Below are 14,395 nucleotides of genomic sequence, written 5' to 3'. Positions count from 1 at the left end.
TCTAACGGCGTTATGCTACTTGGACCACTTTAGCTGCCCGCAGTTTGAAGAAGTAAGGCCTCTCTTTTTGTGGAGGTTTCTCTGTTGGCTGAAGACGTTATCACATCTGAAACGCGTCGTCGCTCTCGACTGATACACAACACGTCGTCGCGCTCGGTGGATACCACGACAACACAAGTCGTTCTCTGTGGCTACCACGACAACACAAGTAGTCTTTCTCGGTGGATACATCGACAGCTCAACACATCGTCGCTCTCTGTGGCTACCACGACAACACAAGTCGCTCTCTGTGGATACCACGACGACACAATACTTCGTCGCCCTCGGTGGATACCACAACAACACAACACTTCGTCGCCCTCGGTGGATTCCACGACAACACAACACTTCGTCGCCCTCGGTGGATACCACGACAACACAACACTTCGTCGCCTTCGGTGGATTCCACGACAACACAACACTTCGTCGCCCTCGGTGGATACCACGACAACACAACACTTCGTCGCCCTCGGTGGATACCACGACAACACAACACTTCGTCGCCCTCGGTGGATACCACGACAACACAACATTTCGTAACCCTCGGTGGATACCACGACAACACAACACTTCGTCGCCCTCGGTGGATACCACGACAACACAACCCTTCGTCGCCCTCGGCGGGTACCACGACAACACAGAGTTCCTCCATCTGTCCAGACCGAGCGTCATGTGGCTGGTGGGTTTGGGCCTGCTGGGCGTGGCGTGGGTGCTGTGTAAACTGAAGCCCACGGTCCAGCTGTATGTGAAGTTCTTGACGTACTACACGTTTATGTCGGCGTCTGCTGTCGTGGTGATGTTCCTGTCGATGCTCAGCCCCGGTAACGCCAACAACTTCAGGTGAACGATGATTCTATGATATATGTGTAGAGATCTGTGATGGATAGAATAGTGCGAATAGAGATATGTGTGTGATGGAAAAACACGTGTAGAGAACTATCTGTGTGATAAAATATCGCGTGTAGAGATATGTGTGTGATAGAGTGAGTGAGTTGGGTTGTAACGCCGCTTTTAACAGTTATATCCCGGCGTGTCAGCTTAATGTGGGAGGAAAGCCCGAAGTGATGCAGGTCTCAGACGTTTACCACTTCGGTGAAACCCACGAGCACGGGTATGGTGCTGACAAACCTAGAAACATAATCGGGGCGAACTGGGATTACAATCCACAAACATAGGTTTCTGACGTGCCGAAGGGACGTGTAAAGAGTGTGTAAAATAGTGTGTGTAAAGATCTATAAGTGATAAAATAGCATGTGTAAAGATATGTGTGTGAAAAATAGGATGTGTAAAGATCTATTTGTGATAAAATAGCGTGTGTAGAGATATGTGTGTGATGGAATGACGTTTATAGAGATATGTGTATGATAGAAAGAAGTGTGTAGAGATATGTATGTGATAGAATGGTGTGTGTAGAGGTATGTGTGTGATAGAACGTAATGGACAAAGGGCACACACATCTAAAATCGCACAAGTTCAATCACACGTCACATTAATAGCGTGTATGACCACCCCCTGCTACCAGACACGCAATAACTCCCCGGCTCATCATCTGATGACCTCACGTGGGATACGTCGCCATTCTTCTTGTCGGGCTTTGATCAGTTCTTGTCGGTTGGCTGGAGGATGTGGTTGGTCGCTGTTGAACACGACGATCCATGGCATCCCACAGGTGTTCTATAGGGGACATGTCTGGGGAGCGTGCAGGCCACGGCAACACGTTGACGTTGTTGGCTGCAAGGAAGCTCTGTACTATTGGGGCTGTATAGGGTCTGGCGTTGTCATGGATACCATGGACAAGGACACCACGTGGCAGCTGTTGTAGAAGTGGTAGGACAATCGGACGATGAATGTCACCAATGTATCGCTGAGCTGTCAAATTTCCGTTAACGATGACCAGTGGTGTTTTCACCTGCCCTCCAGTTCCTCCTCACACAATCAACCCCCTCCTCCATACGGAACTTACCTCCTGAACGTCATATGCCGACGTTCGTCCTCACCTTCGACGATAAACACGCTGTCTTCCTTCAGCTCAGAACAGACAGAACCGGCTTTCATCAGTGAAGATGACTCTCTGCCAGTCACGTCAACGCGAACGACGTACAGTTCAGGCCCAACTCTGACGATGATTTTGCGCTGTCCTCTGTAATGTCTGTAAGCCCCTGTTCCTGGCCTGGTCACTGTCTGTCAACTAATTATATGCCCTACAGAGGCAATCATCGCTTTTAACGTCACTATCAGGAATGGATTTCGGAAATGCAAAGCACGCGATTACCGGTCTCATTGGGCGTAGTTACCCTGGGTCTGTCTGTTGTTTGCGTGCCTAATGTCTGTCCGGTCTGTCCGTTAACGTTGCATCAGGTCAGCGATGTGGGCATGGATGCCTCCAATCTGTGTCATACCCAGGTCCTGCTCACGATGTTCGAGTGTCAGTCGTGGCATTTCTTTTTTTCTTTCTTTTTTTTTTAATCAGTTTGAGTGTCTGACATGTCGTCCGTATCATTTATATATTCTTATTGCACGGGTATTTTCGGCTTCCCAAGCGGCACGTGTTTTTCACATTTTCTAAGAGAAAAAATGTGCCGTGAACGTGTATCACTTTATGCATGGAGCATTGTTGTGTTGTAACTGTGTAGCTAGTTATGTTAGACGACATAGCTCACGCTGTGGACTGAGACCTACCATGTATATATACGTGTGTTTCAGATATCTGATACCACCGTTCGGTGTCTGTTCTTTATTGCTCGGGATCCGTGCAGAGTTGCGAGATCTGCACAACTTGGAGTCAGACAAGCCCTATATCCTCGTGTCCAACCACCAGAGCTCGCTCGACTTCATAGGTATGGTATGTCCAACTTACTCGTTAGTGCGATGTGTGAAATAGTTTGTCATCAGTACTGACAAGCCGGACTAGCTGGACAGTTCTTAACTCGTCACATTCAGAGTTAAGTCGCCATTTTCCCTTCCAAATACAAGGAGAAATCTGGTAGCAGAGAGGGGAAATATTTCAAATTTCAAAAAGGTTTGAACTACAAAGCTAGCGAGATCGCGGGAGCTGAATAACAGGAGCTATTGCTTTTGGAACTTGATCTTATTCTTCAAGCGAAAATTTTCTATTTTAGAAGGGGGCAAATCTAAAAAAAATAGGTTAGCCAGTCGCCAGATTGTTTTCACTCGCAGGAAAGCAAAGAAACAAGCCACGGGCTACCGGACAGACGCATATTTTTAACATCCTGCGTGTATGTAGGCGTTGTCCAACCGCCAGAGATAGCTTCTCTTTTAGATAATTAACATAAATAAAAGCACCAAAATATTCCCATAATCCTAAGAAATCTCTGCTAATGTTTACCCACCAGCGCCACTTTGACTTTCTGGGTAAGAGTTTGTCAAACCGTGGATTTTCTTACCTTAATCAATAAGAAGGTAATCTACTTTTTTTTCGTTACTGACCTAGGTTATCTGTAGATATAAATTGAATTTGGAACCGAATGCTCAGCTCCACATTGAAAACACATTATTTTTATCTCCATTCTTCCATGACTAAATGAAACGCGAACGCGTGGTGTTAGTGAAGATAGTGATTGAAGCGCCATGGGTTGTAGCCAATGTTTTTCAGAGGGTTTTCGATTTGATTTAAAGAAACACCGACGCTAGCCTATAAACACAATATGTAGCTGAATATACTCAAACACGGTTATTTTACATCATTATACGTTACTGTCAAGCATTGCTTAGGGTCACACGTGGCTAAGTCGACTGAGGCGCAGCAGTGCGCTGTGCAGAGTTGCGTCCCTTCGGCACGTCAGAAACCTATGTTTGTGGATTGTAATCCCAGTTGGCCCTGATTATGTTTCTAGCTTTGTCAGCACCCTACCAGTGCTCGTGGGTTTCACCGAAGTGGTAAACATCTGAGACCTGCATCAATTCGGGCATTCCCCTCAGTATTAAGCTGACACGTCGTGATATAACTGGAATACTTTTCAAAACTCACTCATTCACTCAAGCATCGCTTATTGTGACGCAAAAGATATGACATATCAGTCGGATATAGAAACGCGCCAAATTCCAAGCCCAATGTCCAAGCACAAACTGTTTCAGTGTTCACGTGAGTCCGTCAGGGCTGTGTGTTAACTGTTTCAATGTTCACGTGAGGCCGTCAGGGCTGTGTGGTAAGTGTTTTAATGCCCACGTGAGTCCGTCAGGGCTGTGTGTTAACTGTTTCAGTGTTCACGTTAGTCCGCCGGGGCTGTGTCTTAACTGTTTCCGTGTTCACGTGAGTCCGTCAGGGTTGTGTGTTAACTGTTTCAGTGTTCACGTGAGGCCGTCGGGGCTGTGTGGTAAGTGTTTTAATACCCACGTGAGTCCGTCAGGGCTGTGTGTTAACTGTTTCAGTGTTCACGTGAGTCCGCCGGGGCTGTGTGTTAACTGTTTCAGTGTTCACGTGAGTCCGTCGGGGCTGTGTGTTAACTGTTTCAGTGTTCACGTGAGTCCGTCGGGGCTGTGTGTTAACTGTTTCAGTGTTCACGTGAGGCCGTCGGGGCTGTGTGGTAAATGTTTTAGTGCCCACGTGAGGCCGTCAGGACTGTGTGTTAACTGTTTCAGTGTTCACGTGAGTCCGTCAGGGCTGTGTGTTAACTGTTCCAGTGTTCACAACAACAACCTGTCTTCACTCTAGGTGACCACCAACGAAGAATTGAAATTGGCCTGTATGAGCTAGGCTCTGTGCAGTCGCCTTTTCTTTTGTAAATAGGCCTAATTATTCAGCTAGCCAAATATCAGGTAATATGCCAGTGGTAAAAATAAAGTTAAAATATTTAGTATGAAATGGTCATAATTTTTAAGCTGAAGAGATTAGATATTCATTTGTAATACGATCTAGTCCAGAAGACTTCCTCGTTTTTATTCCATTAATGGATGTCAATATTGCTGGAGTGAACCATGTGTCACTGTAAATGTATTACAGGTCTGAGCTAAGTGATACTGTATTCTTGTATTGCTGTGTCACTCCGTAAATGTATTAAGTTGTGAGCTAGTTGATGCCGTGTACTTGTATTACAGGTGTGAGCTAGGTGATGCTGTGTAAATGTATTACAGGTGTGAGCTAGGTGATGCTGTGTACTTGTATTGCTGTGTCACTCTGTAAATGTATTAAGGTGTGAGCTAGGTGATGCCGTGTACTTGTATTACAGGTGTGAGCTAGTTGATGCTGTGTAAATGTATTACAGGTGTGAGCTAGGTGATGCTGTGTACTTGTATTTCAGGTGTGAGCTAGGTGATGCTGTGTACTTGTATTACAGGTGTGAGCTAGTTGATGATGTGTACTTGTATTACAGGTGTGAGCTAGGTGATGCTGTGTACCTGTATTACAGGTGTGAGCTAGTTGATGCTGTGTACTTGTATTACAGGTGTGAGCTAGGTGATGCTGTGTAAATGTATTTCAGGTGTGAGCTAGTTGATGCTGTGTACTTGTATTACAGGTGTGAGCTAGGTGATGATGTGTACTTGTATTACAGGTGTGAGCTAGTTGCTGCTGTGTAAATGTATTGCAGGTGTGAGCTAGTTGATGCCGTGTACTTGTATTACAGGTGTGAGCTAGGTGATGATGTGTAAATGTATTTCAGGTGTGAGCTAGGTGATGCTGTGTACTTGTATTTCAGGTGTGAGCTAGGTGATGCTGTGTTAATGTATTGCAGGTGTGAGCTAGTTGATGCTGTGTACTTGTATAACAGGTGTGAGCTAGGTGATGCTGTGTAAATGTATTTCAGCTGTGAGCTAGGTGATGCTGTGTAAATGTATTTCAGGTGTGAGCTAGGTGATGCCGTGTTCTTGTATTGCAGGTGTGAGCTAGGTGATGCTGTGTAAATGTATTGCAGGTGTGAGCTAGTTGATGCTGTGTACTTGTATTTCAGGTGTGAGCTAGTTGATGCTGTGTAAATGTATTTCAGGTGTGAGCTAGGTGATGCTGTGTAAATGTATTGCAGGTGTGAGCTAGGTGATGCTGTGTACTTGTATTTCAGGTGTGAGCTTGGTGATGCTGTGTAAATGTATTACAGGTGTGAGCTAGGTGATGCTGTGTAAATGTATTTCAGGTGTGAGCTAGGTAATGCTGTGTTCTTGTATTGCAGGTGTGAGCATGATGATTCCCCGCAGGTGTACCTTCCTTGCGAAGAAGGAGCTGCTGTATGCCGGCCCTTTCGGCCTTGCGTGTTGGCTGTGTGGTTGCATCTTCATCGACCGCATGCACCACGAAAGCGCCATCTCAACCATGGTTAACACCGCGAGCACCATCAAGAGGAAGAATGTGAGTACTGTGTCAGTTCGGTAACGTCAACGTGCGTTACCCCTCACTCACCCTAACCCTCCACCATCAAGAGGAAGAATGTGTGTCGGGTGACATCAACGTGCGTTATCCCTCACTCACCCTGACCCTTACACCGTCAAGAGGAAGGATGTTTGTCTGGCGACATCAACATGCGTTATTCCTCACTCACCCTAACCCTCACACCGCCAAGAGGAAGAATGTGTGTCTGGTGACATCAACATGCGCTATCCCTCACTCACCCTAGCCCTCACCGTCAAGAGGAAGAATGTGTGTCTGGCGACATCAACATGCGTTATCCCTCACTCACCCTAACTCTCGCACCATCAAGAGGAAGAATATGCTGTAAACTAATCCTTCGCTGACCACTTAGTTGTTTTTTTAGGTCATTGTCTGGATTTTCCCTGAAGGAAAACGCAACCCCAAGAAAGGACTGCAACCATTTAAGAAGGGAGCATTTCACCTAGCAGTACAAGCACAGGTGAGCTATGGGACCACAGTACTAGCACAGGTGAGCTATGGGACCACAGTACTAGCACAGGTGAGCTATGGGACCACAGCACAAGGTGAGATGTGGGGAAACAGTACAAGCACAGGTGAGATATGGGGAAGCAGTAAAAGCACAGGTGAGTTATGAGGAAGCAATAAAGGCACAGCACAAGGTGAGATGTGGGGAAACAGTACAAGCACAGGTGAGATATGGGGAAGCAGTAAAAGCACAGGTGAGATATGAGGAAGCAATAAAGGCACAAGTGAGTAGTGAAACCACAGCACAAGCACAGGTGAGATATGGGGAAGCAGTACAAGCACAGGTGAGTTTTTTTAAAGCAGTACAAGCACACATGAGATGTGACACCACAGCACAAGCACAGGTGAGATATGGGGAAAAAGTACAAGCACATGTGAGATATTAGGGAGCAGTACAAGCACAGGTGAGACATGGGGAACCAGCACAAGCACAGGTGAGACATGGGGAACCAGCACAAGCACAGGTGAGCTATGGGGAAACACTTCAAGCACAGGTGAGATATGGGGAACCAGCACAAGCACATGTGAAATATGGGGAACCAGCACAAGCACATGTGAGATATGGGGAACCAGCACAAGCACAGGTGAAATATGGGGAAACACTTCAAGCACAGGTGAGACATGTGGTCACAGTACAAGCACAGGTGAGACATGTGGTCAAAGTACAAGCACAGGTGAGACATGTGGTCCCAGTACAAGCACGTGTGAGACATGTGGTCACAGTGTAAGCACAGGTTAGACATGTGGTCACAGTGCAAGCCCAGGTTAGACATGTGGTCACAGTACAAGCACAGGTGAGATATGGGGAAGCAGTACTTATACAGGGAAGCAGTACAGGTATATTCACTATATGTACATGGCAGTCAGCGGTCGCCTGGGTAATCTGCATGTTTGTTGTGTCGTCTTGTACAGGGCAGTCAGCGGTCACCTGGGTAATCTGCATGTTTGTTGTGTCGTCTTGTACAGGGCAGTCAGCGGTCACCTGGGTAATCTGCATGTTTGTTGTGTCGTCTTGTACAGGGCAGTCAGCGGTCACCTTGGTAATCTGCATGTTTGTTGTGTCGTCTTGTACAGGGCAGTCAGCGGTCACCTGGGTAATCTGCATGTTTGTTGTGTCGTCTTGTACAGGGCAGTCAGCGGTCACCTGGGTAATCTGCATGTTTGTTGTGTCGTCTTGTACAGGGCAGTCAGCGGTCACCTGGGTAATCTGCATGTTTGTTGTGTCGTCTTGTACAGGGCAGTCAGCGGTCACCTTGGTAATCTGCATGTTTGTTGTGTCGTCTTGTACAGGGCAGTCAGCGGTCACCTGGGTAATCTGCATGTTTGTTGTGTCGTCTTGTACAGGGCAGTCAGCGGTCACCTGGGTAATCTGCATGTTTGTTGTGTCGTCTTGTACAGGGCAGTCAGCGGTCACCTGGGTAATCTGCATGTTTGTTGTGTCGTCTTGTACAGGGCAGTCAGCGGTCACCTGGGTAATCTGCATGTTTGTTGTGTCGTCTTGTACAGGGCAGTCAGCGGTCACCTTGGTAATCTGCATGTTTGTTGTGTCGTCTTGTACAGGGCAGTCAGCGGTCACCTGGGTAATCTGCATGTTTGTTGTGTCGTCTTGTACAGGGCAGTCAGCGGTCACCTGGGTAATCTGCATGTTTGTTGTGTCGTCTTGTACAGGGCAATGAGCGGTCACCCGGGTAATCTGCATGTTTGTTGTGTGACAGGTACCAGTCGTCCCCGTAGTGTTTTCGGGCTATCATTTCTACGAGAAGAAGAAAAGACTTGATGCAGGTGAGTAGTGTGTGTCCCACAGTGTGGCTGTGTCCTTGTGTGTGCGTTCGTGTGTGTGCATGCGTGCGTGTATACATATATGTACGTGTGCGTGCGTGCGTGTGTATGTGTGTGTCCCACAATATACATGTGTCTTTCTGTGTGTCTCACATGATGACTGTGACCTGTTGTAAGTGTGGGGAAAGTATCATTTGCGAGATGCGTTTTCTATAATGGGATTTAAGAATAACATTATGTGATTTAGATGGAGGTTATCACGACATGGCTGTATAAGTACAGTGTTTATTCCTAGTATGGGATACTTATAGGATAACTAAAGGAGCTGTACTAGGACCGGACTAGGACTATTTACACTACACCTCTGTGAGATATTGCTCGGTCACATCTGCCACTCATCATATGCTCAATGTCAGCCAGACGAATTAATACTCCCACCTCTCAGGCTGTTTGTTTGTTTGTTTGTTTGTTGTTTAATGCCGTACTCAGCGATATTCTAGCTATATGACGTCGGTCTGTAAATAATCGAGTCTTAACCAGACAATCCAGGGATTGACATCATCAGCACTGATCTGCGCAATTGGGATACGATGACATGCATCAACCTAGTCAGGGAGCCTGACCATTCGATCCCGTTAGTCGCCTCTTACGACAAGCATAGTCGCCTCTTACGGCAAGCGCGGGTTGCTGAAGACCCCGGATATTCACGGGCAACAATCTCAGGATCAGAATTTGGGGCTTGGTCATGGAACCCAGAGACGTGGAAGCCCGAGACCTGGATGTGATGTTTCACTTGTTTCTAAGCGCCGTGTCAAACATCAAAAGGGCACACTACAACATCAGGAACATCAGCCAAATTAGAAAGTTGATTATCACCAAGATAGTTGCCACTTTGGTACAGCCATGTGTTATGTCACATCCTGGCTACTTGTCCAAAAAAAACAAGAAAATGCCACCATCTAAGTCCCGTCTTACAAGACAGAATAAAGTTCAAGATCCCCATGCTGGTGTTGAAAACTAGACATGTCCTTTCTTCACTCTACCTCCTGGAGCTCATTCAGGAGTATACGTCAACCAGAGCCTTGAGATAAAGAGGCCAAATTCTTCTTTGTGTCCTCTAAATACGTTTGGTGACCATGGTTTCTCCAGAGCAGATCCCATGCTCTCTCCCACCCAACATTAGAGATATTCAGGAGCCGAAAAATTCAAGGCACAATTGACTGACCTTTTCACATAGGCTTAATATCAAACAATACGATTAGTTCTTCCCGGGCCTGTGTTATGTTCGGCCATCATCATGATTGCAAGTAGTCACAATTTGCTGTTATGTATCAAGTCGGATGTGGTCTCTTCAAGCGCTTTCGAGCAATTGTTTTAAGTGGATTCTAGCTCTATACAAATGTCTAGTTATTATCATTATCCCAAAAGATACTCGCGTGAAAACTTCTACAGCAAACTACGGTTATAATATAACGAAGTGAAAGGGACCACTAATTTTAATTCGTTTTAACCGTAGTTCGTTATAAGCAAATGTTCGGAATATATACAGCAAATGGACAGGACCAAAAACAGTTGGTTATATCCGTCAGTTCGTTATAAGCGTGTTCGTTATAAACGTTATTTTACTGTATATATGTGCTAGTTGTATCTGTGTGTGCGTGTGCGTGTGCGTGTGTGTGCGTGTGTGTGTGTGTGTGTGTGTATCCGATGACTATTTTTATGTGTGTAAATTGACATCATCGACGACTTTCGAGGGTGTATTGTCTCCACAGGACGTTTCACCATCACTGCACTGCCGCCGGTCTCCACAGCAGGGTTGACTGGGGACGACGTCGGGGCCCTCACTGAAGATATACGACAACGGATGCTGGATGTTTACAACAAAACGACGTCATAGCAACGTTATGCGACGTGATATTGACAACCTTTGACGTTGCCACGTACCTTGAGGTGGTTAACATAGTGTGTAATGTGATGTGAAACAGCGCACAAGGTCAAGGTCTTAGTGTACATATGTGTATAGAATAAACAAACTTCCCGCCGTCAAATAGTTTTGTATTGATGTTTCGCTACAGACAACAATCTTTAAAACAAAGTTAAGGTGTTTTGATTTACAGAATTGTATTTGGCTATTTATAACTTGCTTGGGAGGCATTTGAAAATTGGTGTACTAAGTAAGATACTAGGTAAGGTGAAATGGGGTTCACGTCGCGCCCAAGATTATTGCACTTATATAGCGACGTGTGTGTGTGTGTGTGTGTGTGTGTGTGTGTGTGTGTGTGTGCGTGTGTGTGTGTGTGTGTGTGTGTGTGTGTGTGTGTGTGTGTGTGTGTGTGTTTGTGTTTGTGACTGCTTTTACTAGTCGAGGCCGATGCCGATTTTATTGTGCTTGCCCACTGAGATAACATGCCGCAGTTTAACATGAATACCCCACACAGAGACAGTCTACTAACTCCGAGCCGACCAGTCCTTGTTTTAGCCCGTTAATGCCGAGCGCAAGGAAGGGTAACATCCATGGTAAAGTGCCATCTTTTTACCTCTGTTGGTATTAGGCGAGCGGGGATCGAACCCCCTACCTTAAGTAAGATAATAGTATGGATAAGATAGATAACATATATGGATGAACATCTTCTTTATTACAATTAGAAGCGACGTTTCTGTGTAAGTTATACACCGTTATCAAGCAAGTGACTCCAACAATCAATCAACCGTAATCAAGACATTTACATACATCCTCTTTACCATCCTCTCTTCAATGGGTCTAGTCATGGCGCCATCCCTCCACATGATGCGTGGCCCAGAGGATTAGTCATGGCGCCATCCCTCCACATGATGCGTGGCCCAGAGGTTAAGTCATGGTGCCATCCCTTCAGAAGATGCGTGGCCCAGAGGTCTAGTCATGGTGCCATCCCTTCAGAAGATGCGTGGTCCAGGGGTCTTGTCATGGTGTCATCCCTCCAGATGATGCATGGCCAAGAGGATTAGTCATGGTGCCATCCCTCCAGATGATGTGTGGTCCAGGGGTCTTGTCATGGTGTCATCCCTCCAGATGATGCGTGGCCCAGAGGATTAGTCATGGTGCCATCCCTCCAGATGATGCGTGGCCCAGAGGTCTAGTCATGGTGCCATCCCTCCAGATGATACGTGGCCCAGAGGTCTAGTCATGGTGCCATCCCTCCAGATGATGCGTGGCCAAAGAGGTTTAGTCATGGTGCCTTCCCTCCGGATGATGCGTGGCCCAGAGGTCTAGTACTGGTGCCATCAATCTAGATGATGCGTGGTCCAGAGTTCTGAACATGGTACCATCCCTCCGGATGAAACTTGGTGCAGAGGTCTTGTCATGATGCCATCCCTCCAGATGGTGCGTGGCCCAGGGGTCTTCTATTGGTGCCCTCCCTCCAGAGGATGCGTGGCCAAGGGTTTTGGTCATGGTGCCATCCCTCCAGATGATGCGTGGCCCAGAGGTCAAGTATTTGTGCCATCCCTCTAGATGATGCGTGGCCCAGAGTTCTGAACATGGTGCCATCCCTCCAGATGATGCATGGCCGAAAGGTCTAGTCATGGTGCCATCCCTCCAGATGATGCATGGCCGAAAGGTCTAGTCATGGTGCCATCCTTCCAGATGATGCATGGCCGAAAGGTCTAGTCATGGTGCCATCCCTCCAGATGATGTGTGGTCCAGGGGTCTTGTCATGGTGTCATCCCTCCAGATGATGCGTGGCCAAGGGTTCTAGTCATGGCGCCATCCCTCCACATGATGCGTGGCCAAGAGGATTAGTCATGGTGCCATCCCTCCACATGATGCGTGGCCCAGAGGTCTAGTCATGGCGCCATCCTTCCAGATGATGCGTGGCCAAGAGGATTAGTCATGTCGCCATCCCTCCAGATGATGTGTGGTCCAGGGGTCCAGTCATGGTGCCATCCCTCCAGATGATGCGTTACCAAGGGGTCTGAGCATTACCTGTATTACCATTGTCCAGAAGCCTTCTATTCATTGATGGCACCAGATTCATCCACAGTGACCCCAGAGTTCTTGTAGGGAGCTGGAGTTTAATGTTCTGGACAAAGGTAGATAAGTTACATTTGCAAACAATCTATCCATAATACCGTAATATGTTGTGGTTTAGTCCACTGAGCGATTCCTGACTATGTCAGGCGTATGTGCTTATGAATAACTATAATGACACCAGGTGTTCGCATAAAGGTGCGATTATCCTGCTTATCCTATGGTGGCACCCGTCACAAACACATACAAAGTCGAATAGCAGGTGAGCCCCGCACTCCCAGTGTTATGTCCCTTCCGACACATCGCTGTTACTGGTGAGCCCTGCCCTCCCTGTGTTATGTCCCTTGCTACACATTGCTGTTATTGGTAAACCCCACCCTCCCAGTGTTATATCCCTTCCGACACATCGCTGTTACTGGTGAGCCCCGCCCTCCCTGTGTTATGTCCCTTGCTACACATCCCTGTTACTGGTGAGCCCCGCCCTTCCCAGTGTTATGTCCCTTGCTACACATCGCTGTTACTGGTGAGCCCTGCCCTCCCTGTGTTATGTCCCTTGCTACACATCCCTGTTACTGGTGAGCCCCGCCCTCCCTGTGTTATGTCCCTTGCTACACATCCCTGTTACTGGTGAGCCCCGCCCTTCCCAGTGTTATGTCCCTTGCTACACATCGCTGTTACTGGTGAGCCCTGCCCTCCCTGTGTTATGTCCCTTGCTACACATCCCTGTTACTGGTGAGCCCCGCCCTCCCTGTGTTATGTCCCTTGCTACACATCCCTGTTACTGGTGAGCCCCGCCCTTCCCAGTGTTATGTCCCTTGCTACACATCGCTGTTACTGGTGAGCCCTGCCCTCCCTGTGTTATGTCCCTTGCTACACATCGCTGTTACTGGTGAGCCCTGCCCTCCCTGTGTTATGTCCCTTGCTACACATCGCTGTTATTGGTAAACCCCACCCTCCCAGTGTTATATCCCTTCCGACACATCGCTGTTACTGGTGAGCCCCGCCCTCCCTGTGTTATGTCCCTTGCTACACACCCCTGTTACTGGTGAGCCCCGCACTCCCAGTGTAATGTCCCTTCCGACACATCGCTGTTACTGGTGAGCCCCGCCCTCCCTGTGTTATGTCCCTTGCTACACACCCCTGTTACTGGTCAGCCCCGCCCTCCCCAGTGTTATGTCCCTTGCTACACACCCCTGTTACTGGTCAGCCCCGCCCTCCTCAGTGTTATGTCCCTTGCTACACACCCCTGTTACTGGTCAGCCCCGCCCTCCCCAGTGTTATGTCCCTTGCTACATACCCCTGTTACTGGTGAGCCCCTCCCTCCCCAGTGTTATGTCCCTTGCTACACACCCCTGTTACTGGTGAGCCCCGCCCTCCTCAGTGTTATGTCCCTTGCTACACACCCCTGTTACTGGTGAGCCCCGCCCTCCCCCGTGTTATGTCCCTTGCTACACACCCCTGTTACTGGTCAGCCCCGCCCTCCTCAGTGTTATGTCCCTTGCTACACACCCCTGTTACTGGTGAGCCCCGCCCTCCTCAGTGTTATGTCCCTTGCTACACACCCCTGTTACTGGTGAACCCCGCCCTCCCTAGTGTTATGTCCCTTGCTACACACCCCTGTTACTGGTGAGCCCCGCCCTCCCCAGTGTTATGTCCCTTGCTCTACATGAGCTGATAACCGATATTTGTCACACGTCGCCACGGTGGCCTCGCTGACACTGGTAACA

General features: G+C 47.8%; 1 protein-coding gene across 1 annotated transcript; it reads left to right on the top strand.

Moving 5' to 3' along the window:
* On the top strand, positions 1 to 10,699 carry LOC139459601 (1-acyl-sn-glycerol-3-phosphate acyltransferase alpha-like). The gene is made up of 6 exons (XM_071241164.1): positions 1 to 879; positions 2,743 to 2,876; positions 6,162 to 6,337; positions 6,741 to 6,836; positions 8,599 to 8,665; positions 10,435 to 10,699. The coding sequence occupies exons 1-6, from the start codon at positions 710 to 712 to the stop codon at positions 10,557 to 10,559; spliced, it is 768 nt and encodes a 255-aa protein (XP_071097265.1). The 5' UTR covers positions 1 to 709; the 3' UTR covers positions 10,560 to 10,699.
* The last annotated feature ends 3,696 nt before the right edge of the window (positions 10,700 to 14,395 follow it).

Source organism: Haliotis cracherodii, unplaced genomic scaffold (genome assembly GCF_022045235.1).
Source record: "Haliotis cracherodii isolate W230 unplaced genomic scaffold, xgHalCrac1.p SCAF_13, whole genome shotgun sequence".
In the NCBI taxonomy this organism is placed as follows: domain Eukaryota; kingdom Metazoa; phylum Mollusca; class Gastropoda; order Lepetellida; family Haliotidae; genus Haliotis; species Haliotis cracherodii.
This window is presented reverse-complemented; position numbering and strand designations above follow the sequence as displayed.